Here is a 27,960-nt window from a genome sequence, read left to right on the forward strand (position 1 = left end):
AAAACACAGGGACCATTTTAACATTTAAACCTATATATATATATATATATATTAATGAATGATGGAAAAACAACTTTATAAAAAGGTCAGGTGAAAAGAGCTAAAGGCAAAAGTTGATGCTAGTCTGGATATTCATCGCCGCCAAAGTAGAACATGGTTTACCTTAGTGGAAGACGAAGACTCTCCAACATATTGTAATTATAGTGCTTGTACTTTTTATTTTTTATTTTGAATCCTCTCTGTCTCTGTTCCATGCATGATCATGATCCAGACAAAGAGAGCGCAATTATAGATTTCTTGTTTCTTTCACAGCACATTTTTCAGTTGACCCTGGTAAGCTAGTCGATCGAACGAGGAAAGAAAGCCCATAAACTCCAAACCCATCCCCACGACATGTCGTTATCTTTTCTAGGCAACTTACTTGCCAATTTCGCAAGAAAACTGAAAAAAACCTTGTCAGTTTACAAGCAGCAGCTGGTGTGAGTTGGGTAAACTAAACACAACAAGTTTTGATAAATGTCGTGTAATTAAGGGTAAATTATACTTTTAATGCAGTCAATGAACATCTCATTCTAAGCAAGGCATGTGAGTCGTGACGAAGACTGGTCCGAGAGAAAAATAAAAAACTTGACAGAGATGGGAGTCGTGGGCAACAAAACAAGCCAAATGAGTCAAAGTCGTCGTTTGATTGATTGCCTTTTCTTCTATTGTGATTGCTAAACCACCTAATCGAAACTTCTGCACAAGGTGAGCCTAACAATTCAACGGACAGATGCATTGACAAGTCTTATTCCGCACCTAATCAAAGGAAATGCTAAATTACATTAAAAAAATTTAACAAATGTAAGTTTCCATGTATGCATCTTCAGGCTATCGAGGATATACTTCTGTGATCATTGAAACCTCATCTTCTGGTGCTTTACCAGCAGAGTTGCTCTTGGATCGATCTGACCCGGCTGTCAACCCTGAATTGTTCGTCCATCCCGAAGAAGACATGTCAGATCCAACCCTACTATGCCTGAAAAATGCTGGTTGTGAGGGTACTGGAAGAGTGACAGAGTAACTATTTAGCATTAGAACAATAGATGCCATGGTTGGCCTATCAGCTATATTTTCTTGCACGCATAATAACCCAATGTGGATGCATCTCATTATTTCAGCTCTTGAACCAGTCCTCAATGTCGGATCTATTACATTTGAAGCTGTCCCTTCCCTCCAACTTTTCCATGCCTGCAACCATTAATTTGTAGAAATAATAGAGTTAGACATAAATTCTATCTTTTCTTGGTTCCATTCAATTCAATTACAAACGCACATAAACTACTATATATATATATATATATATATATACACATTTGCTTACATAGCTTAGCAAATCCTCCACATTGTCTCCATGGCGAAAGCAATTATTTTTCTGCCCACTTACTATCTCCAAAACTAACACACCAAAACTATAGACATCTGATTTAACAGAAAAGTGTCCATGCATTGCATATTCTGGAGCCATATATCCACTGCATATCAATAAAAATGTCCATATTATCATTAACATGGATGAAAATTTTGGATTAGTGATATAGCAAACCATCACAATTAGTTAATAATAAGCTATATGTAGCCTAGTCAAGTACTTACTATGTCCCCACAATTCGACTGGTATTGCCTTGTGTTTGATCAAGCACAAATAACTTTGCCATGCCAAAATCTGATATTTTGGGGTTCATTTCTGCATCTACCAAGATATTACTAGCCTTGAGATCACGATGGATGATTCTAAGTCGAGAATCTTCATGAAGATAAATGATCCCACGGGTAATGCCTACTATGATTTTGTAGCGGCTATCCCAATCCAGTTGTGTGCACTTGATTGGGTCTGCATATTCATGAAAAAGATCTTTAATGTTTGTTGGATGTCACACCAGTGAAAAGAAAGAATGAAAGATCATTGAAGCACATATATACCAAATATGATGTGGTCGAGACTGGAATTAGGAACAAACTCATAAATAAGAAGCCTTTCAATTCCTTCCAAGCAGAACCCCAAGAGCCTAACTAAATTTCGGTGTTGGAGCCTGGCCACCAGCAAGACCTCATTTTTAAACTCCAAATCTCCTTGTCCAGAATTTGTAGAAAGTCTTTTCACAGCAATATCTTCTCCATTAAATAGCCTACCCTGAAAGAATATATGAACAAATGAGTTGTATTCAAGGAAGCTAAACTTATTGTTACTTGGCATGTAATTGATACATATAATGATGTATTATTACCTTGTAAACAGAACCAAATCCGCCTTGTCCTAGTTTATTGGCTTCAGAAAAGTCATCTGTGGCAACTCTAATGGTATCAAAATCGAATTGCAACGACTCTGCACTTCTAATTTCGTCTGCATCTTCGCCTGCTGAAAATTCAACAAAAATTGATTAAGTTCAAGGTTTATAGTGAAGGAGTAGTTGTAACTCGTAACATAATTAAATCGATCTGCTACCTGGAAGTATTGGAAGCTTCTTCTTCGTCGTCCGCACTCTTACCCAAATGCCGATGGATATAATTAGTACCAAACAAACAACGATTGGCACGACAATAATGATGACAGTCCGAGATGTGTTACTCTTCGATCCTACAAATTAAAACAAAAAATATAATACTTGTGGATTATATATTAAGCGATCTATAACCAACATATAGGTACCTCCTGAAACTGTGGTAATATTGGTTGATGGTGGAGGAGGAGATAATATTGGCGGTGGGGCCGGCGGCGATGGCAGTTGCAGAATCGTTGTAGGCTCAATGAAGCGGTAAACCTCAAATCTGAAGTTACAGCTGGGTCCAACAACTCTTCCTCCTACTTTTTCAAGGCAACATTGGGGGATATCTCCAAAAGCACCAACCAAGCAGTCACTGCAGGCTTGCTCTGATATTTCTGGCGTGCACTGCGCAATAGCAAATATTGTTTGGAAAGTTGGAGCGGTTGCGTTCCCGTACGCAAACTTGCGAAGAGAACCGCCTGCTGCAGCTTCGCTTCTTAAGCTCTCCAGTAACTTCCTCAGCTCTTGGTTGAACCCGTCCACACCCGACGAAGATACATTTTGTGGGTTGCGCATGTAGAAAGAAGGCATAGTTTCCATGACTCCGTACATGGAGCTGTTGGAGTAGCGCAACATACAATTGTCGTACCAACCAATGGCTTCCTTCTGATTTGGACAAAGCTGCGTGAGAGCATATCTGGAGTTGTTGAGGCAACTGCGGCAATCCTCCGCCTTGACATCTCCTCTGCAGAGTCCAATTGCGTAAACTTGGTCGTCTGAGTTCTGGCCATACGAGGAATTGTAAAAGCCATAGCCGTTACCGTTTTCATTAGAGGGCAGGGAGGGGAGAAGGGTGTTGAGGTTTTTGTGATAGGTACTATTGGTGGTGTAGTTTCCACTGTTGTTTATGCAGAAGTGGTACAGAAAAGCAGGCTGAGCAAAGGCTTGAGTGATCATGATTAGTAACAGAATAGCATAAATCAGGAAGAATAGAAATCTTGCGGAAACCATTGCTGGCATGGCGTAATTGGTCTCTGCAGAATGCTGGTATATATATTTGTAGTTTTTACATCTCTCTAGACTCCAGCTAGTTCATTAAGGAAGCTTCATGTTTGAGAATTTTTTTTATGGGTTGATCAAAGCCCTATCGAGACTTGGTTCTAATTTGACCACCAGTGTGGGGTTTCAAACACGGTTGTAATTAATCATTAAGATATGTGCTGATAAAGACGGGACTGGTCGGTGGTTTGATTTTTGATTATCTCGAAGTATATTGAACTCATCTACTATACTTTCTTTAACATTTTTAATTAATTCCACGCTTACTGATTGTGGCTTCTTAGTTAATTACCACCTGCTTGGAAGACTGAGTACAATTAGAATTTAGAAGTGATATTAGACTTGGTAAATTACTACATTTTTTAGAAGAAAGTTGAATCAAAGGAATGCAAAATTACATTATAATTAATTTCATAGATGTTTCCATGCATCTTCAGGCACTATCTGTAGAAAATAAGATAGGATTGAGAGGAAGACTAGATTGAAGAAAGACCCCGTTAGAGTTTGTTCTGTATTCATCACAAATTTATAATTACAAGAGTTGACTTTGTACAAAGCTAATAACAGTAAGTAAATATCTCTAGAATAAATACAGTGGTCTACATATAGGAAAGAATATGAGATTGCTTCTGTCAAGAGCAATCTCCCTTGATAGATGAAGAAATATCTGGTGATGGCAGAATTATAGGAGAAGACTTCGTGGTGTTTTCTTTGTTCAGGAGACTTCTCTCTTCACTATCGACGAGGAACAATGAAACCTCATCTTCTGGTGCTGTAAAAAGTGAGTTGGTCTTGGATCGATCCGACCCGGTTGTGACGCACACGTTAGATCCATCACTAGTATGCATAAAGAAAGCTGGTTGTGAGGGTACTAGAAGGGTGAGAGAATAACTATTAAGCATTAGGACAATAGAAGCCATGGTTGGCCTATCAGCTATATTTTCCTGCACACATAATAACCCAATATGGAGGCATCTCATTATTTCACTTCTTGAACCAGTCCTCAATGTTGGATCTATTAGATTTGAAGCTGTCCCTTCCCTCCAACTTTTCCATGCCTGCAACAACGGTTTATTTGTCAATTTGTAGACATATAATCAGAGATATATAAATTCTTTTCTTGATTGCGTTCAGTTGTAGTAATACACCAAACTACTATATATATTCCTTTTTACTTTCATAGCTTAGAAGATGTTCCACATCCTCTCCCTGACGAAAGCAACTATTTTTCTGTCCAATTACTATCTCCAAAACTAAGACACCAAAACTATAGACATCTAATTTAATAGATAAATGTCCATACATCACATACTCTGGAGTCATATATCCACTGCATAAATATTAATAACAAGAAGGTTAATTTTATTAATAATAGTAACATGGACAGAAATTTTGGATTATTGATATAGATTAATGTACGCAATTATCATATATAAGCCATGTTGCCTCGCCAAATACTTACTAGGTCCCCACAATTCAACTGGCCACTACTACAAAAAACGAAATAGACGACGGGGATCCACCATCGTTGTAATGCTTTGAAAACCGTCGTTAAATCGACCGCCATCTATTTGGGTGTCAAACTACGACGGCTTTTCACCGTCGTTGTTTATTTGTAAAGACGACGGTTTTTAAAGAAAATCGTCGTTGTTTAGAGGTAAAGATCGTTAATTATAGGATGAAAGACGACGGTTTTGTATTGTATGTAAAGATGACGGTTTCTTATGAAAACTGTCATCTTTACATACAATAGACGACCCTTTTTAAAAAAATACAGTCATCTTTACTTCACAATAGACGACCCTTTTTAAAAAAAACCGTCATCTTTACATATAATAGATGACCATTTTTTAAAAAAACCGTCATCTTTACATATAATAGACGACCCTTTTAAAAAAAAACGTCATCTTTACCTATAATAGACGACCCTTTTTATAAAAACCGTCGTTAATTATCTGTAAAGATCATGATTTATTATAAAAACCGTCGTCTAATAAGTTCCCAAATTGCTACATTTTAGTTCTTTTTGATTTCCTATGAGGCTATACAACGATTTTAACTAGAAAACCAACCATAATGCTTTATTAATGAATATATACACTCAAAAATAGTTTCTTTCATAAAACTTGAAGATTCAATAGTTATTACATAGTTAACCAATCTTTATTCTACAACAAACATAATTCCTAACAAGACCTACGTACTCCTAATCCAAGCTTTCCTCATCCAAACATACAAATGATGCACAACTGAAGTCTCCTCCATCATCTCTGTAAATAAATCAAAATGACAAAGAGAGAAAAAAAAACTAAGATTATAAACATAAAAAATTAGGTGGAAGAGAAATTTTACCATTGGGCCATATTTCCATAGAAAACTTGTAAAATGAGCATAAAAAAGACCATCGAGAACCTGCAAAAGGAAAAATATATAAATAAAATGATAGTGAAACGAGAAGGTAACAAATTTTCAACAACAAAAAAACATACGACTCACATAGAAAACCTGCAAAAGAAAAAGTTATAAATCTGCAAGCTTCCTCCTCATCTCCTGATAATCAAATCAGAAAATCTAAAAAGAAACCAGAAATATAAAAAAAAAAATGTAAACAAACCAGACAAATCAAGAGAGACAGAAAATCTGAAATCAGGGAGACAAAGAACATACTAGAAACGCAAAGAGACTAATCCAAAATTCACTAGCAAGATATAGAAGGGTATTGAGAGATTAGGTGACTTTCAAATCAAACCTTTCAACCAGCTTTGATTCTCAAATACAGAACCTCCCTCTACATCTTATGGATCTGCGAAAATCTCTCAACTCTTTCATTGATATCGATTTTTTGATGATTTTGTAGAGAGTTTCATGAGGGTGTTTTAGAGAGTGCAGGAGGGTTTCAAGGAGGGAGAGACAAGGTTTTCAGAGACGGGGGAAAATCTGAAAATTTGTCGAGCGCGAATTCACTTAAGTAGCCTTTTTTTAGCGTGTTTTAAAAGACGACGCTTGTTAATGAGAGACAAGGTTTTCAGAGACAGGGGAAAATCTGAAAATTTGTCGAGCGCGAATTCACTTAAGCGGCCATTTTTTAGTGTGTTTTAAAAGACGACGCTTTTAAAAAACAAACCGTCATCTTTACATATAATAGACGACCCTTTTTAAAAAAAACCATCGTCTTTACATATAATAGACGACGGTTTTTTTTATAAAAAGCGTCATCTTTACATATAATAGAAGACCCTTTTTTTAAAAAAAAACCGTCATCTTTACTTCACAATAGACGACCATTTTTTACAAAAAAGCGTCATCTTTACATATAATAGACGACCCTTTTTTTTAAAAAACCGTCACCTTTACTTCACAATAGACGACCCTTTTTTATAAAAAAAACGTCATCTTTACATATAATAGACGACCCTTTTTTTCAAAAAAACCGTCATCTTTTCTTCACAATAGACGACCCTTTTTTACAAAAAAGCGTCATCTTTACATATAATAGACGACCCTTTTTAAAAAAAAACCGTCATCTTTACATATAATAGATGACAGTTTTTTCAAAACAACCATGTCTTTACCAAAAAAAGGACACTTGATTTTTAAAAGACGACGCTTGTCATATCTACTGTCGTCGTTTTTTGGTCAGATTTGAACTTTGAAGAAAACCTTTTTAATAAGACGACGCTTTTTTATTTGTGTGCGTCGTTATAAAAAAATATTCAATAGTACCTCCGTTTTTTAGTTGTTTAAGTCACTTATCCACGACGGTTTTTTTGTTACCGTCGTCTTTTTAAATACAACGACGGTTTTTTCTTCTACCGTCGTCTTTTTTTGGTCGTCTTTTTCACTTTTTGTAATAGTGGGCTCTGCCTTGTGTTTGATCAAGGGGGAACAATTTTGCCATGCCAAAATCTGATATCTTGGGGTTCATTTCCCCATCGATCAAGATATTACTTGCTTTAAGATCACGATGAATAATTCTAAGCCTAGAATCTGTGTGAAGGTAAATGAGCCCTCGAGAAATGCCTTCTATAATTTTGTAGCGTCTATCCCAATCCAATATTGTGCGCTTGATTGGGTCTATGTATCGATGAAAAAACAAGGTTACATGAATGAAATTTCATTATTAATATTTTTAGGTTAAAATTCCCAATACCAAATAAACATTAAAATTTGTGAAGCATATATACCAAATAAGGTGCGATCGAGGCTTGCATTAGGGACAAACTCATAAATAAGAAGCCGTTCAATTCCTTCCAAGCAAAAACCCAAGAGCCTAACTAAGTTTCGGTGTTGAAGCTTGGCCACTAACAAAACTTCATTTTGAAATTCTAAATCTCCTTGTTCAGAATTTACAGAGAGTCTTTTCACAGCTATATCTTCTCCACTAAATAACCTTCCCTGAGAGAATATAGAACAAATAGACTGTCATTAATTCAAGGAATATGTAAGGTTGTATTTAACAGGACATGAGATATGTATGAAGCTAAACTTATTGTTACTTTGGCCATAATTCATATATATAATGATGTATTATTACCTTGTAAACAGAACCAAATCCGCCCTGTCCTAGTTTATTGGCTTCAGAAAAGTCATATGTGGCAACTCTAATGGTGTCAAAATCGAATTGCAACGACTCTGCACTTCTAATTTCGTCTGTGAAGGAGCTAGTTGTAACATAATTAAATCGATATGCTTTATAAGGTTCCCCAAAGCAAATGTAACTTAAAGTTCACCGTGTTCATTTTGTTTGAGGTACCTGGAAATAATGTACTTTGAAGCTTTTTTTTTGTCTGCCGCACTCTTAGCCAAATCCCGATGGATATAATTAGTACCAAAGAAACAACGATTGGCATGACAATAATGATGACAGTCCGAGATGTGTTACTCTTTAGTCCTACAAATTAAAACAAAAAATATTGTTGTGCTCGGCATAAGCGGATTTCAAAAGATGACCAAATATGAAACCTAACACAACAATGGCAAAATATGACAAATACAGAAGATTACATAGGAGTTCACACTCACACCGTACTAGGAATTACATAGCTCAACTCACAATCCAAAGCCTCACACTCACAGATAGAGATGAGCCAAGAAAAAGTCTCAGATTCTTGCTCACAGAGAAGAGACCCAAAAGAGAGCTATATATTACAGAGAGATAAAACTACTACAGGCCCAGGGCCAAAGAGAAAGTAGTTTAAATAGAAATACCCCTCTTTAAATAACACCGAGGCCTTTTGTGATAAAATCCCACACCTGAGGATTGTGCAAGTGGTAAAGTGGGGATAGTATCGGTGTTGTTGGAGTGGGCCCTCGGCTCGTTAACCTGGAAAATTTGACATGGTATCAGAGCCAGGTTTTCTTGTGACCTGTGTTTGCGTTCTCCTTACAATTTAAGTGCTCTCCTCCCCTCCTCTTTAAAGGGGGGGGGGGGGAGTGAAAACGATATGTTTATTGACGTATCCCCATTAGCTTGACATATTCCCATGAAGATGTTGCTTATTTCTTGACTCCGACGACCTCTTCTCTTCAGGGGGAGAGGAGGAGTGAAGAGAAGTTGTGTTTACGTGAATTAGCTAAAGTTGATATGGAAGAACTGTTGCCGTTGCCGTTGCCGTTGCCTCTACTACCACAATTGATGTTACCGTTGCCGCTATTGTCGCTCTTGATGATGCTTGTTATGTCTCTGCCTTGTTGCTCCTGCCTGTTATGGTGCTAGTATTGTTGCTCATGCCTTTGCTGGTGTGTTTCCGCTGTGGTCATACTTGTTGACCTTGCCTTTGCTCTTGACTTTCTTTGCCTTGCCTTACCCTATTTGTTAGGGTTTGGCTTTGCCTTGCCATGCCTTGCCTGTTAGAAATGTGCCCTAAGAGCCAATACATTTGATGTAATCTCCTTAGAATACATTTCGTATATGATAAATAAAGGGCAATATTATTTTGTTATCTTTTATGTCGTGTAAAGAAACAAAAGTCCAGGGTGTACTAAATAAGAGATAAAGTAATCTAAAGAAGTTTAGATTCGGGAGACCTTTAATCTCTAACTGTAGTATCCCAAAATGTTCCTAATCATAAGGTTATCAAATGGGCATTGATAAACCGTCAAGATTGGCACATACTATGTATGCTCAATGATGAGGATGGTTGGTCTCAAACCATTTGTGTAGTTGACACTAATACAAGTATGTGGGTGCTCATTAGTGAATGAGTACACTGAACGCGATCAACCGGAGTTCTCGTATGGAGTATTTATCTATATGTCAAACGAGAACTCATAGTTGCAATAATGCAAATTAGTCCTTAGACCTGAGGCATCATGGTTGTCTTGTGATGCGTTATTGATCTTTGATAGCTCACAAAGGCAAGTCGTAAAAGATTTTCCTTATGTGTTATTGGGATCTCTTAATTCATCATAGAGGCATGTGAATGTACAATAAGGAATCTCTACCTTGATAAAGAAAGGAGAATGTTTCAAGATATGATTCAGTGAATCTTCGGCCGAAGTACTTGAACATGATTTAGAAAGTGGTTTTTAATTGTGTTCTATTGAATCATATGAGTTTAATCATATTAGGGGTTTGACATTATCAATCCGTACCCTAACAATATGATTGGAAACATTGTATAAGAGAAGGACCGTATTGCATTGCAATTCCAACTGAATAGGTTCTTCATCTATTCTAATTAGCTTGGGTAGCCATGATATATTGCTAGATGTCACTCTTGGCTTGTGGAAGTCCTAGGATTGATTGTGATCGATCCAAATAAAGGAAGAATTAAAAAGGGGTTTTAATTCCAGTTGGTTAGAAAGAGTTCTAATGTTTTCCCACTGCCTTGCTAAATTAGAACCTAATGGATCGCACACCTTAAATGGTTAACTTTGAGTAATACAAATGAGAATGAGGAAATCAATTTGATTGATTTGATGTGGATGATTTACTACGTGTAAAAATATATTTGGGCCTCGATAATAGTTAGAGGGAAGCCCAAATGGTTGGGTATCAAGCCCAAGGGCTTAAGACACCTAAATATTATGGTTTAAGTGTCATAAGGCCCAATTTTGGAAGCCCAATGGGGTTTGGCCGAAAATGGTTAAGTGCATGTGTATGGGAATTGTTTCCATAAGCTCATTAAGACAACAAACACAATCCAACATCAACCAAAGAGGTTTGGGAGATCAAAGAGAGATAGTTGTGAGTTTTCAAGAGTGAAACACAATCTTCTTTCAAAGTGGTTTAGATTGAAACTAATCTTGAGAATCTTGTACTAGCATCCTTGTATTCTCAAGATACCTCTTCTCATCTCAAGGTTCCATTGGTGTGGAGACTTAGAGGCCATATACTTTTGTGGCTCACAAGGAGGAGAAAGATCAAGAGGAGATCAACAAAGGAAAATCATCAAGAGAAGACCAAAACACAACTTGGTTCATATAATTGCTTCAAGGGTAATTAAATCTTATCCTTTCTCTTGAATTTTCATTTATGAAAAACATATCAATGTTCATGGCTTAAGATACTTGGAAGAAGTTTTGTTTTTGAATTTAAACAACCACCATATTCTTCCGCTGCGATTAATTTGATTAAATGCATGTTTAATATTCAAATGAACTTCTTAAAAATGTTTTAAAACCAACATTGCCTTACCCTATTTTTAGGGTTTTGTTGCCCTATCTAGGCTTTCTTTGCCATGCCTTGCCACCTTGCCTTTGCTTGGCCTTTATTTGTCTTACCTTGCCTTACCCTATTTTTAGGGTTTGGTTGCCTTTGCTTTTGCCGTGTTCACAGGGCTTCTGTGTTCTGCCTTATCTATTGTCGTGCTCACAGGGTTTCTGTGTTTTGCCTTACCTATTGCCGTGCTCACAGGGCTTCTGTGTTCTGCCTTATCTGCTGCCGTGCTCACAGGGTTTCTGTGTTCTGCTATGTGCCCTATTTTTTAGGGTTTGCTCTTGTGTTTTCGCTGCGAACTTTGCTTTAGTTTGTCACTTGTTTCACTCGTGGTTGATGAAAAGACCTTCTCTACAATTGGTGCTTCTCAAGTATGGAGTTCTGTGACTCGCTTGTCAAGTTGGGCGTGCAAAATATCTTTGCCCAACTTGAGGGGGAGTGTTGGCGAGTCCTTACTTAGTTAGGATTTTGGTTCATTATTTCATTAGAATTTTGGTTACTTACCAATTATTATTTAGTCCTATTGTAATAGAGATTTACTTCCTATTGTAATTTAGATATATTTCCTATTTTATTTGGGGTTAACACATCTTTATACTTGTATAAATACCTCCATATTGGAGAAGAATAATAATATGAGCGTATCTGAGCATAACTAAATATTTACCCTACTTTGTTTGACAGAATCCCCACGACATCATTGTTCTGTGCGTGTAAGAAATCCCTACCCCCCAATAGTTAAAAAAAAAAAAAAAAGGGACTACAAACACATGGGCTCACGTGAGTCATTAAAGCCCAGCTATTATGGGTACCAATTTAGGTCAAAAAAGTGAACAAATATAATACTTGCGGATGATATATTAAGCGATCTATATATCGAAATAACGGAACGAACATAAACGTACCTCCTGAAACTATGGTAATATTGGTTGATGGCGGAGGAGGAAATAATATTGGCGGCGGCGATGGCAGTTGCAGAATCGTTTTAGGCTCAATGAAGCGGTAAACCTCGAATCTGAAGTTACAGCTGGGTCTAGAAACTCTCCCTCCTACTTTTTCAATGCAACATTGGGGGATTTCTCCAAAAGCACCAACCAAGCTGTCACTGCAGGCTTGCTCTGATAATTCTGGCGTGCACTGCGCAATAGCAAATATTGTTTGGAAAGTTGGAGCGGTTGCGTTCCCGTACGCAAACTTGCGAAGAGAACCGCCTGCTGCAGCTTTGCTTCTTACGCTCTCCAGTAACTTCCTCAGCTCTTGGTTGAATCCATCCACGCCAGACGATGATACGTTTTGTGGGTTGCGGATGTCGAAAGAAGGCTAAGTTTCCATGACGCCGTACATGGAGCGGTTTGAGTAGCGTAGCATACAATTGCTATACCAACCAATTGCTTCCTTCTGATTTGGACAATAACGCTGCGTGAGAGCATATCTGGAGTTGTTGAGGCAACTCCGGCTGTTTACACCCGAAATAAACAGCCAATAAGGGCAAGACACGTGGAGGAAATTGGGCTTGGCCAGACGCGCCCTCGGCACCCTACCTACCGATCTCTCCATTAGGGCAACGCCCTCTCCTGGGACACATGGAGCGCTCCCAAGCGACGCCCACAGTCCCACATCGAAATAATCAACAAGATGCACACCTCCCAAGACCTATAAAAGGAGGCCAACAATCCCAAAATAGAGGTAATCAGAACTTACGGCATACAAGCCTATTGATCTGTCAGTTGAACTTTCTATTCCCGAACTTACTTAAGCATCGGAGATCCTTCGGCCGGTACCACACCGGTGCCCTAGGTCTTACCGTGCGTTTGCTCGTATTGCAGATCGCGTAGACTACCGAGGCATCAAGGATACCGAAGGTATAAATTACTAAGTTGACCCTCTAAGTCAAAGAATCACTTTTTGGCGTCAACAGTTTGGCGCCGTATGTGGGAACTCGATAAAATTGACCCTTTATCCCGAACATATGGGGACCACTGAAAAAAATACGTTCGTACCATGAGAGGGGATGCCGTTCGGCATGCCAAGCGGGGTTAGCCCTGCGCCAGCCCCCTACACACCGGCAACTAATCCCCCTGTGATCCAATCCGCCGAAAACGCGGAGCTTTTAGCCCAAGTTGTGTCCCTTCGGCAGGACATGGCTAGAGTGGAAGAAACACAATAATCTCCTCTCGACCAGAGTGGAAGAAACACAACTGCTGTTGAACCAGCAGCAAACGCAGAACATGCCGACAGATCGATCGTCCGAAAGCCTACAGACCCCCCGCCGACAGAAGAAGGGCAAGAAAGCGGCAAAGGCAATGCCTGCGCCAACGCCAGCGCCATCTAGACAATTGGTGGTCCCGGCACCCAAAAATAAGCCCCATGTGCCGAAGAAGGTTTATTCTGATTGCCGCCATAGGTTGTTGGAACGGGAATCCGAACGACACACCGAACGGCAGGAATCGCCGATCAGGATTAACGCCCGCCTGGACGATCCCCGACTGAGGAACATGGGGAGGAAGTCTCCGATACGGAGGATACCGGTCCTGGAATCCACGGCAGAGTCTGACCAAGAGTACGTCCCTTCCGCAAACCGGTCATCGTCCTACCGTTCGGCAACCCCGACGAAGTTCTCTGAGGTCAATCCTGTTAGGTCCCAGCAGCGATCGGTGCATCAAACTGTGGAGGAGATACCGGACAGGGACCCTGTCATCCGCCTCCTCCTTCAAAGGGTACAGAAGATGGAGGATGATCGAACTCGCTCTCAGGAGCCGGACTGGGGAAGGCTCCGGCCAGGACCCTTCACCGAGCGCATAAGGCACTCACGGCAGGATAGGGACGTACAACCCCTACGCATAACCCCTTAAACAGGGGTGGAGGATCCACTGACGCACCTTCATTCTTTCCAATCGGCAGTGGGATGCCGAGGGCTAAGCGACAAAGGCCTTTGCCTTCTGTTCCCATCCTCACTTACGGAAGCAGCTCTAAAATTGGTTCTACAGTTTGGAACCAGGGACGGTCGATTCCTTCGACGAGCTGAAGCAAATCTTCCTGAACCACTTCATGATTCAGACGGACAGACCGTACTCTGCCGATGACCTGTATACCATCCGGCAGAGAGACGACGAACCATTGCGTGAGTATGCCGCACGATTCAGCCATGAATACTCGAGATGTCCGGATACCGATGACAGGGCAGCCTACGACGCCTTCAAGAGTGGCCTACGGTCCTCACACTTTCGGTATCTGGTACACAGCAGCAATTGGCGTACGTATGACGAACTCATGAAGCAAGCGGCAATCCACGCCAAGGCTGAATACTTCAACTCGAGGGCCGAGCCCACGGCTCGGCAGAGCGAACCCGTACAGCGTCCCTCCACGGCACAGGCATCGCCGTTCGCACCAGCAACCCAAACTGCTGCGTACTCTGAAAGTCACAAACGCAAAGATGCCGGAAGCTCCCAAAAGGGGGCATTCCAAGAAAAACAAGAGCAGATACGGCATGGACAACTACCGAGCCCCACTAACGGCACATAACCAGGGGACAGAGGTGTTCACCCTGCTCAACACCTCCTACGAGGCAGTACTGCTGAACGAAAATGAGATAATCCCGAAGCCATCGTTTAGAAAGCCTAATCGGCAGGACGGCAGGGATACAGGGAAATTCTGCCGATACCATCAACAAAATAGCCATAATACCGAGGACTGCATAAGTTTGAGAAAAATCGTTGAGCGGTTAATTCGGGAAGGCAAACTGGATCAATACATAGCCAAGCCCCAACAGGCGCCAATCCCGAACGCTAATCGGCAGATCAACATGATCAGCACGATCAGCGAAGGCCTAACCCTTGTCGGAGCATCTAACCGGTCGATAAAGCAGTATGTCAGGGCGGCACAGTACCCCCAAGTCCTCGGCATTGAAAGCAGTCGGCACACAAAGATGCCGAAGGTCAGGTGGGAACCCATCACCTTCTCCGAAGAAGAAGAGGAAGGGATCATCTACCCACATAACGACCCTATGATCATCCGGGCCGATATTGCCGAGTTCGATGTCGGACGAATCCTGATCGACAATGGGAGTTCGGTAAACGTCATCTTCGCCGATGCATTCAAAGAGCTCGGAATAGATGACAGCCAAGTCAATCGGCAACTCTCGCCTCTCCTTAGCTTTTCAGGAGACCTGGTCCAGCCAATCGGCAGTGTCAGCTTGCCAATCGCCTTCGGCACAGCCCCACGAAGGACCATGGTCTACGACAAGTTCCTTGTGGTAGACTGTCCTACGGCGTACAACGTTATTGTCGGCCGGACGGCGCTCACGGCAATAAAGGCCCACTTGTCCCCCAACATGCTACTCATGAAGTTCCCAACCTGCTACGGCACGGGGGTAATCAGGGGCGATCAATTGAGCGCTCGGAACTGCTACGCCACAACGTTGAAATCGGCAGCTCCGCACAAGCAAAAGGAAACCTTCACGGTCGCAGACTTGCCGAACGGCAATGAACCAGTGGACGATCCAAGGGAGGAAACGCCCACCCCGGTGGCGCAACCTGCCGAAGATATCAAAACGGTGGCGCTGGACGAGCGCCAACCGGACCGGTGTGTAAGAATCGGTACCATGCTGAACGCCACCCTCCGTGCCGAATTCATCTAGTTCCTTCGGCAGAACTCAGAAGTCTTTGTTTGGTCCTACAACGACATGCCGGGCATATCCCTTGACATCATCAGCCACAAACTGAGCATCTCGCCAGCATTCAAACCTATCAGGCAAAAGCGCCGATCCTATGATGCCGAACGGTATGAGGCCATGAAGAACGAAGTGGACAAACTCATGCCATTGGCTTCATACGGGAGGCCATATACCCAGAATGGCTGGCGAACTCAGTCATGGTTCGGAAGGCAAAGGGCGGATGGCGAATGTGCCAGGACTATACCGACCTCAATAAGGCCTGTCCGAAGGATAGCTTCCCGTTGCCACGCATCGATCAGCTGGTTGACGCCACTGCCGGTCATGAGCTGCTCAGCTTCATGGACGCATACTCTGGATATAACCAGATCTTCATGCACCCTGCCGACAGCGAACACACGACGTTCATTACCGACAAAGGCCTGTATTGCTATAACGTCATGCCGTTCGGCTTGAAGAATGCGGGGGCAACCTATTAGAGACTGGTCAACCGAATCTTCGCTGAGCAGATCGGCAGCACCATGGAGGTCTACGTGGATGACATGCTAGTAAAGAGCCGAACGACAGGAGAGCATCTGAAAAACCTATCGCTCATGTTCGGCATCTTGAAGGATTACCGAATGCGACTTAACCCGACGAAGTGCGCCTTCGGCGTATCTTTCGGAAGATTCCTCGGTTTCATGATCAGCCAGAGGGGTATTGAGGCAAACCCCGATAAAATCAAGGCCATAATCGACATGGAGGTACCGAAGACACAGAAGGACATCCAGAGCCTTACCGGACGAGTGGCAGCCCTCACTCACTTCATCTCCAAAGCCACAGACAAGTGTGCACCGTTCTTCAAAGCCTTGAAAGGGGGCAAACACCATATAGAGTGGACTGCCGAATGCGATAAGGCGTTTCAAGACTTGAAGGACTATATGGGCCGAGCACCGCTACTGTCAAAACCCCTCCCTGGAGAAACACTCTCTCTATATCTATCGGTATCCAGCACTGCCGTCAGCTCAGTACTGATACGGATCCCAGAGAAGGCAGAGCTGCCGATCTTCTACGTCAGTAAGGCCCTTCAGGGGGCAGAGTCTCGGTACCCCCCACTCGAGCAGCTGGCGTTAGCTCTTGTCGTTTCTGCCCGGCGATTGAGGCCCTATTTTCAGGCCCACACCATCATCGTTCTGACCAACCAGCCCCTTCGGCAAGTTTTTCAAAAACCAGAAACATCCGGAAGGCTGGTGAAATGGGCAATCGAGCTAGGAGAATTCGACGTGCAGTTCAAACCCAGGCATGCCGAAAAGGGATAAGCCGGAGTAGACTTCATCGCTGAACTGACACCTTCGGAGGCTTCAGAACCTGAAAAAACCGCTCCACAGGAAGGCCTACCGAACGGTAGTCGTCTCGACCAGTCAACTCCTTTCTGGATCCTACACGTTGACGGTTCGGCAAACCAACAAGGATGCGGAGCTGGTCTGGTACTCACCGCTCCCGATGGAGCCAAAATTGAATATGCCATCAGGTTCGGCTTCCGAGCGTCCAACAACGAGGCCGAATACGAGGCGCTCCTGGCCGGCCTACGGCTCGCCAGAAGCATGGGGGCAATTCAGATCAGCATCTACAGCGACTCGCAGCTAATAGTGAACCAGGTAACTGCCGATTTCGCAGCAAAGGACGCGTCAATGACGGCATACCTCACGGCAGCACACCAGCTGCTAAACAAATTCCAGGCGTATGAAATTCGGCAGATACCAAGAAACGAGAATAGTCATGCCGATGCCCTCGCTAGACTAGCTTCGGCAATCAACGACAAGGTGGGTCAAAAGATCCCCGTCGAGATACTGACACTTCCGAGCACAGCCATCGCCGAGATCTGCGCTATAGAGTACAACAACACATGGATGTTGCCTATTCATGCTTACCTAACGAACGGCACCCTCCCTGCAGACAAGGCCAAGGACAGACAGATGCGTTACCGATCGACAAGGTACATTGTCATCAACGACATTCTGTACAAACGTGGCTACTCGACCCCCTACATGAAATGTATCACCGAAGAGCAGGGCGAATATGTCCTTCGGGAGATCCACAGTGGTGTCTGCGGCGATCATTCCGGCTCTAAATCCCTGGCCCACAAGGCCTTCCGACAGGGATACTATTGGCCGTCAATGCATCGGGATGCAATAGCAATGGTGAAGAAATGCGATAAATGCCAATGGTTCGGCAATATTCCCCACCTGCCTGCCGAACCCCTCACACCGATCGTAAGTCCATGGCCGTTCGCCCAATGGGGGCTTGACCTGATCGGTCCAATGCCACAGGGCAAGGGACAGGTTAAGTATGCAATTGTTGCCGTGGACTACTTCACGAAATGGGTTGAGGCTGAAGCCCTAGCCACCATAACGGCAGCGAGGGTCGAAGAGTTTGTCTGGACCAATATCTGTTGCCGCTTCGGCATCCCCTACGCCATCATCACTGATAATGGCAGACAGTTCGATTCGGAGCTCTTCAGGCAGTTCTGCACTCGCCTCAAAATCAACCTGTTCTTCGCCTCGCTAGCTCACCCACAATCGAACGGCCAGGTAGAGGCCGTAAATAAAATCATTAAGAAACTGTTGAAACGGCAACTCAACAGTGCCAAGGGTGCTTGGCCGGAGAAGCTTCCCTAAGCTCTGTGGGCCATACGAACATCCTACCGAACCTCCATAGGGGAAACTCCCTTCAGCCTTGCATTCGGCTCAGAAGCCGTTGTCCCCGTTGAGATCGGTGAGTCTTCATACCGAACGGAAAGCTTCCAGCCGAAGGCGAACGAGGCAGCACTCGCGTTGAGCCTGGATTTAATCAAGGAATGACGAACGGTAGCCAACCTTCGGAATGAAGCTTACAAACAGCGCGTCTCTCGGTACTACGACTGTTCGGTTCATTTTTACACATGATTTTTCATGTTATTCACCTATTATTTTGAGGTTAGTTCTTGACATTTTATAGCTTTTTACTTCCTTTTTGTGTTTTCTTAGATTTTACCTTGGTTAGAATGAAAATGAGCTAAAAGTGCATTATTGGTTATAAATTCTGATTTTGTTCATTTTCGTAGGTCAACTTCTTGGCCTGGGATCAACATGCTCTGGTGCTCGGATGGGGTGAAGATCTTCATGAAACTTGTTCCAATGGATGTTAACTACAACATATCCAAATTTGAGCTTCATTGGACAAGTATTGCCTATCCAACCAATCCAGCATGTTACCACAGCTCTGGAAATCCGAAGTGCTCCAGCTTTTACCTCCATATTGTTATCTTGATTCTTCTTGTTACCATAACACTTGGTACCAAGAAATTACCTTGGTTAAGAGATATTTTCAGAGGCAAAGAGCATATTTTCAATGACAAAGCTTCATCATGGCAAGGGGACAAAGTTTGAAGCTTTAACAAAAGGTGGAGTTTTATATATTAAAAGTGAGCTGGAAATCATGGGCTAAAGGAAGATGAATGTGCAATCTGCAAAGCTGATGACAATTCCTTCATTCTACAATATAGAACGTGGGGGATTAGTTTCATTGGACTATTCTACACATTATTCCACAATTTGCAGAGATTTTGGAGCTGGAGATGAAGCTTGGAGCTAGGGAGCTCAAGGAGGAAGACAAGGGCAACAAAGCAAGAAGTGGAAGAGATTTCCACCATTGAAGACCTTGAGCTCCCATGTTCACAAAATCTGTAACTTCTTTCTAGTTTTGTTTTGAGTTTGTATTTGAAATAAGTATGAGGAACTAAACTCCATAGCTAGGGATTAGGTTGAGGCCCTAAACATGATTACCTTATTGTTTTGATGCTTGAGTGTATGAATTTCTAGATATTGTTGATGAATTCCAATTCACCAAATTAATCTATCCTTGATGTATGTTCTTCTTTGATTGATCACCTTTGAAAGCATGCTTCTTGAGATTGTTGGGATTATGTGTATCTTCATGTTATCCTAAGCAATAAATGGATGAAGTAAGAATCATCCATGTGAATTGGTTTCTTGAATACCTAATGTAAACACCATGCTATTAGGATTCTTGTGATGTTCATATTCTCTTTGAACTTAATGGGTTTTTCTTGTAATTGAATCAAAGTACTAAGCACACCTAGATTCGATTATAGGGAAGGCACAAGTATTGTAGCACTCGTACTGCACTTTACGTACATTAGAGAGAATCAATGCGTCTTGAGCCACTCGTACTGGTCTTGATTGCGAACATCTTCATCAACACGTTTAGAGTTCATCACTTGAGTATTCATGAACTTGGGTAGAATTGTTTAGGGTGGATTCCGAAACCCTAGTGTTTGTTACATTTTTATTTCACATTGTGATAATTCATCTCTGCTATTCTCATTTAAATTCAAAGTTCATTTACTTTCATGCAATAGAAATAGGTCACTTGAACCAAACCAAACCCCCCCCCCCCCCAATGTGTGTGTGAGTTGTGTGTTCGACACGTTATGTGTCTTTGTTACTGAATTTTATTTGTTTCTGTAATCGTTTTGGACTTTTGGTCCGCGTTGTGTTCTTGAATTTTCTGTGCTGAATCCAACCGTATAAAGAACGTGAATTTTGGACAAACGGTTGGAAAGTTATAGGCAAAACACTGGACAGAGGTCGAAACTGAAAAGCAGAGAATTTCGACTCTGTGCAAAACGACCGGTCGCTTTCACCTAACGACCGGTCGCTCATCACGTCCAAATTTGAGTTTCGACTCTGCCAAAAACGACCGGTCGTCACTGTTCATGCGACCGGTCATCACTGTTCATTTTCACTGTTCACGATACTATTCACAGCACTGTTCACAGGTGATAAATAGGTGATAAAATGGCGATAGAAAATGCTGTTTGTGTTTTTGTTTAGTTTTCTTGTGTTGTTTCATTTCTTTTACACTTCTTTACTCATTTTTAGTTTCCATTTTGCATTTGTGCATTTGTGGTGTGTCAATTAAGTGTTCTTTACGTACTCAAATTAGAACTTATAGGAAGCCGACAAGTTCTTCGTGGGATCGACCCCGTACTTACATAATCTATACTTCAATAGATTCGTGCACTTGCGGGTATTTTTAATTGGTTGTTTGCACATTAATTTGTGTCCTCTTAGGAATGCAACAACGACTCAAGGGTCAAACCACGTTATTTCAGAATCGGGGACTGGGTTATGCGCAAGGTTTCGCTTGCAACCAAAAACCCAACGGAAGGAACCCTCGGATCTTCCTGGGAAGGACCCTACGAAGTCATCGGCATCCTTCGTTCCGGTACTTACAGGCTCCGAGGCACAGATGGGAAGACCCTCGGTCACCCATGGAATGTGGACCATCTCAAGAGTTATTTTAAATAAAGCCCCCTAGCCAACGGCAGGGAGGAATTTGTATTTTTGCCTACGGCATATATAAATAAAACGAGATTATCCAGTTCCACGTATTCAGAACGACATATCCTAGCGGTATTAGTTCAAAAAATTGTTTCGGTAGAGCTCACCAAAATGAGCCACTGTAACATTGCCTACGGCAATTAAAAGCTACACCGCTACATGCTTACTGCCGATTCCAACTTAGCTTGTCAATTTTTATTCCAAGTTAAAACCGTAGGTACGAGCCTACGGCAGTACAATGCCCCAGAATTACTTACGGTATTCTCATCGCGCATGGACTACAAAGCTATACGGTACCCTAGACTTGCCCACGGCATCTCTATGGACGAAAGGGTATTGGGACCTTGTCCCTACCGATGCCTGCAATACTTGAGTTTCGACTAATAGGTACGAGCTAACGGCAGTACCGTGTTCTCATCACACAAACCACCGAAACTTAGTACGGTGCCCTAGACTTGCCTACGGCATCTCTATGGACGAAAGGCTAATGGGGCCTTGTTCGGGGTTTTGTCTACCGATAGTGGAGACACTTAGGCTAAATCCAAAGCAAACAAATTCCTAAAGTGGCCAACGGCCCAATCGGTAATTATCCTAAACACAGTTATCAGCCTATGGCAATAACAAATATGGGTAAAATTCAAATATAATAAATAATAGTAATAACTTGAATAAAAAAATGCCCTCGGCATTAAGGCGTCCAGAAATTTTGCCAACGGCAATCAGACAAAATAAAATTACAAAATGTCGAGTAGCTCAGGCCTCGGCATTCCGATCTTCCTGGTCATGGGCAGTCTCCACTACGGCGTCAACCTCGGCATCAGGGGCACCCTTGGCATCAGGACCATCGGCATCTTCGGGAGCATCCTCCCCCTCATACTCCTCGATCATCTCTTCTGTAATGCCTTCCGGTAGAGGAGGGGGATCGGCAGCGAAATCCAGGTTCAGCTTCTGGCCTGGGTTAAACCGTTTGAAACGGTAGATGAGGTCCGCCATCTCAGCAGCTACTTCATTGTCCACCAGAGAAGTGAACTCAGTGAAGGAACGGTAGTTCCTAACCGCTTCACCAACGGCAGCCTCGACCTCTACCGCTTTAGTCCGCTCGGAGGCCTCCAGTGCCGCCTGCGCCGCCGCCCTGGCTCCCTCGGCATCCCTAGCCGCCTGCTCTGCGCCATCCAGAGCCTCGCGCATCTCAGCAAGCTTCGCCTCGTGCACCCGGATCTGCCGTTCGGCAGCATGCATATCCTCCACGAGATGGGCGTGGTCCTGGAGAGCCTTCGCAGCATCGGCAACCTTGGAGCAACCGTCCTCATACAGCCTCTTGGCGCGCTCGGCAGCCGTGATAGCCCTCTTCATACACAGCCACATGTCCATCGACGCCTGAAAAATGAAGCCGCAAGTTAGTACCGAACGAAAGATAACAAAAACAAATACACAATGGGGGTCAGAAGGTTACCGTGGCCTGGAGGCGGAAGGCGCGCCCCGCCTCTTCCCGAAGAGCCCTCTTCGGCAGCTCGTCGATTTCAGACAGGTCCATCTGCGAACCCACGATCATGTGGTTCGCGAACTGAACTGTCTTGGATGGATAGGCAACTGTTACCGCTTCGGTAGGGCCCTCCTCGTCCTCGACCGCGAAGATGGCCCTCTGGGAATCGGCAAGTCGCACCCGCTTGGGGGTCGAAGCGGCATCCAGGTCCACCGTCAAAGGCCGTTTCCCGGACGCCTTAGACGGGTTGGCATCGGCACCCTGGCTCGGAGTGGGTGCCGGCTCGTTGACAGGCGCCCTTCTGCTCACGGGCTCGGCATGGCGTTGCCTGTGCCGTTCAGCAAGGGGCCGCTCCTCAGGGACTGCCTCCGAGACCCTCTCTGCCGAAGCCTCGGGATGCCGTTTCTGCTTCTTCCCCTTTGCAATCACCCCGAGGCGCCGCTTCGAGGTCTCCGACATCTTCTTAGCCTCGGCAGTCTTCCTGGCCTCTGACACTGCAGGAACGATGAAGTTAGCAACAAAAAAAAAAAAAAAAGAAAGAAAAGTTTGAAGTGAACTTACTCTCGGCAGGGTTCGCAAGACCGGCTCTGACGAGGTTCTCGGTGAAGAGGAACTGTGGGTATTCCCTGTCACCGGCAGGAACTCTTAGCCTCACCGTATCAATCTGCCGAAGCTCTGATTGGGTTGCCGTTGGTTGCTTCAGTTTGCCTACAAAAATAACGAAAGAGGTTAATCCATTGAAAACAAAAAACTGATTTACTGATCGGCATGGTGGCAACCTACCGGCAATCTGAAAAGTATTTGGGATGTGGAAGCGAACGGGAACTCCTGAGGAGAACCCGCCAGAGAGGAGAACCCGCCGATTCCTCCAGGACTTCTGGGAGGTTGGCACTGCCGTAAGAAAATGGCCCCTTTCGGAAGCCCTGAGACAGTTCGCCTGAACCCAGCCACCATGATCGATGCTCTTCGATTTGGTGATGCTGCACAGATAGGAGAACTGTTCATAGGAAGGCCCCTCCTCATCGGCAAGCCCGAATGCCGTAACTACCCCCATCAGAACGGCCCAGAAGTTCGGATTGAACTGCCCAGGGGCATATCCAATCTGGGCCAAGATTCGCTGAACTGGAGGCTGCAACGGTAGCCTAACGCCCTGCTGAAGGACGTCGATGAAGAACGCAACCTCACCGTCCTGGGGGTTGCTCAGGGATTTGGTAGGGCCTGGGATCCTCATCCCTACCGATTGGGGAATCTTGAACTCCTCCCTGATCCTCGCCAGCTCTCGGTAGGTCAGCTTGTTGGGCGGCAGGTAGTCTACATCAAAGAGCTGCTCTCTCGCTACCCCCATCGGTACCCTTGGGTTACCGCTGTTTACTATCGTCACCCTCGGCATAGGAGGTGACTCGGAAGGCTCTCCACGGCCTGAAGTGGAAGCCTCCGGACGGTGACTTGAAGATGCCTCCGGCATCCGAACGTTCTCTTCAGGCTCGGAATGCGGGCCCAAGCCAACCTCCCGACCGCCGCCATACACGACCGCCAACGGTAGGGGCTGACTAGTCATAAGCCCCTTACCGATCCCATGAGTAGGCGCAGGCCTGAACCTCTCGCCAACAACTTCCACCTCAGAACCACTATCGCTATCGGTATCCTGGGCTGACTCTTCACTATCGGTAGTCTTTCCCCTATCTAGAGACTCCTCCTCAAAAGCGTTGGGCTCACTCTCGAATCCCGACTCGCTATCAGACATTTACAAAAGCAACGGAAGGAAACTAAGGGCCATGCATGGAACTATCCTACCGATGCCTACGTCTCTTGTTGTGTAGATTTAGCTCCACCAAAATGGATTAAGCTGCATCCTCAACTTGTGATACTCGCAAGTGCACGAACCGTTGGTAGTATAGCATATGTAAGTGCGAGGTCGATTCCACAGGGATTGGTGATTGAATGATCCAATTTAGTTTCCCTACACAAAATAGAAACAAAAACAAAGAACATAAAACAAGGAAGAAAGAAATAAGTAACTCAAGCAAATAAGTTCCCAAGTTCAATTTAGATTAATGGATTGATTCTAGCTAAAGTATGATTAAGCCATGGTGTGTGGTCATAACCTTGTGTTCCTAATTCCCTAATTTGATCATTTGTTGTCTAACCTAAAATTAAGCATTAGGAACCCATTAAGCATAGAAGAACATTTTAAACAACCAAGTATGTATCTAATCCTTGTTGTCGAATGTCCATACATACTCTTCCTATTCATAGTTCAATTCGAATTAAAGCATGGTGTATACTCTTAATTCAAACCAAGATAGCTAACATGCAAGCCTAAATGGTGATCAATCATTCAAACTAGCATATTAACTTATAAGCATAATGAATAAGAACAAAAACCATAATTGAAACTTGGAAACTAATTAAACTTGAATACTTAAGAAAGAATGTACATTACAAGAAAAATAAATTACAACTAAGAAAACATTAAAGAAAGCTAGAATTGAGAACTAGAAAGCAAAACTAAGAGAATTTGAGGGAGAGAAGGGAGGGGAGCTCTAGAGAAGTGTTTGAGAGCTCCCCCCCTTGGGGTGTGTTTACAAGCTTGGGAAACCTCACTATATATAGGCCTAAGGAAGCTGAAAATCTGAATTAAGTATGGCTAATGCATACAACACTTGTTTTATAAAATCTGAAATGGTTGATGCACTTCACTAATGCATACAACACTTGCATTATAAAATCTGAAATGGTTGATGCACTTCACTAATAAATCCCACCAGCAGCCCTAGCTCATCTTCATGTCACCATGACCAAGCTTCCAACCAGAAATAATAGCTCATCCTGAGGTCAGCATGACCAGCAACTTCAAGGGCTTACGAATTGGGCTTCCCTTAAGCAAATTAAGACTTTAAGCACTCAAACTTGAAGTTCAGAATGTCTTCTTTCCAGCCATATATCATTTGGGCCAATCCAAGGTCGGAGGAGGAAGTTAAGGCCAAAACAAATTGCTAACTCATTTTGCGCGCTGATAAAATCCAGCCTGAGCATGGCTCTGTGTTTGCTAGGTAACAGACTCCATATTTATCCAATGGGGCTGAATTTTGGATATGTTATAGTACACACCCATTGGAACAACTTTCATGAAGAATGCTGCCTCATCCGAGCTGTGTAGGTTGCTGAAACAAAGCTTGCAATATGACCTACGGAACTGGACTGGCAGGGGGCTGTAGCCAAAATGAGTTTGTCTTTTAAGCTCTTCATCCATTCATCCAAATTAGGCCTTAACATGCTTGAATTGCATGAATTATGCTCTCTTGCTCTATTTGCCTACAAAACACACAAAGGGAGGCAAATAACTTAGAAATCTAAGAAACTAAGCAAAAGAAGTAAGTAAATAGGGCATGTATATGTATGAAATTATGAGCTTAACATCTCTACCTATGGTAACTAGACTATCGAACCACATCCCACTTGCATAAAGTTCTAGTCTAGTTCAAACCATGGAAGGACGTATGCACAATGAAAGAAGAAATGAAAATTGCAAAGTTACCGAACGGTACCTTGTGTATATTGGAAGTGAAAGGGCTAAAATCGCTTCTAGTACCGTTTGCTGTCACCGGAAATCGCCTGTGTTGCCGTTTTCTCTCGCCGGAAATCGCCTATGTTACCGTTCGCCCTCGTCAGAAATCGCTTGGACAGAGCTCTCGCCTCACTCACAAATGCAAAGTGAGTTTTGCCTCAGAGACTCCCTCTATTTATAGGGCGAAAGTTGCAACGGTACGCCTCGAAATACCAAACGGCGCATTAATAGCGCCGCTTCGCGTGATAAGACACGCCACGTGTCGAGCGCTGAGTGGAATCTCTGACAGCACGCTGGGTGCAGAAGACGAAGCGTCATTCTGTCCCATCACTACCCCTCACTGTGCGCGAGGTCGCATGAGAAAATATTAAACTCGCCCAAGTTAACAGGGCATCGGCAAGCATCTCTCGGACCCCTTAAACATGCTAAGACCTGCCGAACGGTAACACTCGAAGTGGCGACTCTTGAGTTTCCGGGCAAGTCTTTGAAGTCAATCGGCACCAGGACAAGGCCCCAGCGCGCCTCCCTGACAGACTACCGAACGGTAAATTAACCGAGCGGCTACCGAAGGACATACAAGTCCCCGACCGAGAAATCTCGCTTGAGAACTTGGGGGACTCCTGTTTACACCCGAAATAAACAGCCAATAAGGGCAAGACACGTGGAGGAAACTGGGCTTGGTCAGAGGCGCCCTCGGCACCCTACCTACCGATCTCTCCATTAGGGCAATGCCCTCTCCTGGGACACATGGCGCGCTCCCAAACGACGCCCACAGTCCCACATCGAAATAATCAACAAGATGCACACCTCCCAAGACCTATAAAAGGAGGCCAACAATCCCAAAATAGAGGTAATCAGAACTTACGGCATACAAGCCTATTGATCTGTCAGTTGAACTTTCTATTCCCGAACTTACTTAAGCATCGAAGATCCTTCGGCCGGTACCACACCGGTGCCCTAGGTCTTACCGTGCGTTTGCTCGTATTGCAGATCGCGTAGACTACCGAGGCATCAAGGATACCGAAGGTATAAATTACTAAGTTGACCCTCTAAGTCAAAGAACCACTTTTTGGCGTCAACACCGGCAATCCTCCGACTTGACATCTCCTCTGCAGAGTCCGATTGCGTAAACTTGGTCGTCTGAGTTTTGGCCAAACGTGGAATGGTAAAAGCCATAGCCGTTACCGTTTTTATTATAGGTCAGGGAGGAGAGAAGGGTATTGAGGTTTGTGTGATAGGTGCTATTGGTGGTGTAGTTTCCTCTGTTGTTTATACAGAAGTGGGCTGGCTGAGCAAAGGCTTGAGTGATCATGATTAATAACAGAATGGCAATGGAAAATAGAAATCTTGAGGAGACCATTGGAGCTGGCATGATTGGTCTCTGTAAAGGGGATTGATTATGATTTTGATGGAAAGCTATAGCTAGACTTCGAAATATGCAGAATGCTTCTAGTTTTTAGCTCTCTCTAGCTAATAATTAATTAAATAAGCTTCTTGTTTGAGATTTTTTTCTTTTTTTCACGGATCAAGCCCTATCACTTGGTTCTTCTAATTTGACCACCGTGAGGTTTCAAACACTGTTGAAACTAAGATGGTTTGATTTTTAATGAGG

At 43.5% G+C, this 27,960-nt stretch overlaps 1 protein-coding gene and 1 pseudogene across 2 annotated transcripts; both read right to left on the reverse strand.

Moving 5' to 3' along the window:
* Nucleotides 1–566: 566 nt before the first annotated feature.
* LOC110768761 (cysteine-rich receptor-like protein kinase 10) lies at nucleotides 567–3,659 on the reverse strand. 2 transcript variants are annotated; one of them, XM_021972610.2, is made up of 7 exons: nucleotides 2,690–3,659; nucleotides 2,486–2,617; nucleotides 2,268–2,395; nucleotides 1,963–2,173; nucleotides 1,636–1,873; nucleotides 1,364–1,514; nucleotides 567–1,230 (listed from the first exon to the last, which is right to left on the reverse strand). In XM_021972610.2, the coding sequence occupies exons 1-7, from the start codon at nucleotides 3,543–3,545 to the stop codon at nucleotides 871–873; spliced, it is 2,076 nt and encodes a 691-aa protein (XP_021828302.2). In that variant the 5' UTR covers nucleotides 3,546–3,659; the 3' UTR covers nucleotides 567–870. The 2 variants fall into 2 exon arrangements, with proteins under 2 accessions (XP_021828302.2, XP_088108161.1); XM_088252035.1 differs by having other exon boundaries at nucleotides 2,268–2,398.
* A 557-nt stretch (nucleotides 3,660–4,216) lies between these two features.
* LOC110768760 (cysteine-rich receptor-like protein kinase 29) lies at nucleotides 4,217–27,720 on the reverse strand (annotated as a pseudogene).
* Nucleotides 27,721–27,960: the final 240 nt, after the last annotated feature.

Source organism: Prunus avium, chromosome 4 (assembly GCF_965620075.1).
Source record: "Prunus avium chromosome 4, drPruAviu1.hap1.1, whole genome shotgun sequence".
In the NCBI taxonomy this organism is placed as follows: Eukaryota; Viridiplantae; Streptophyta; class Magnoliopsida; order Rosales; family Rosaceae; genus Prunus; species Prunus avium.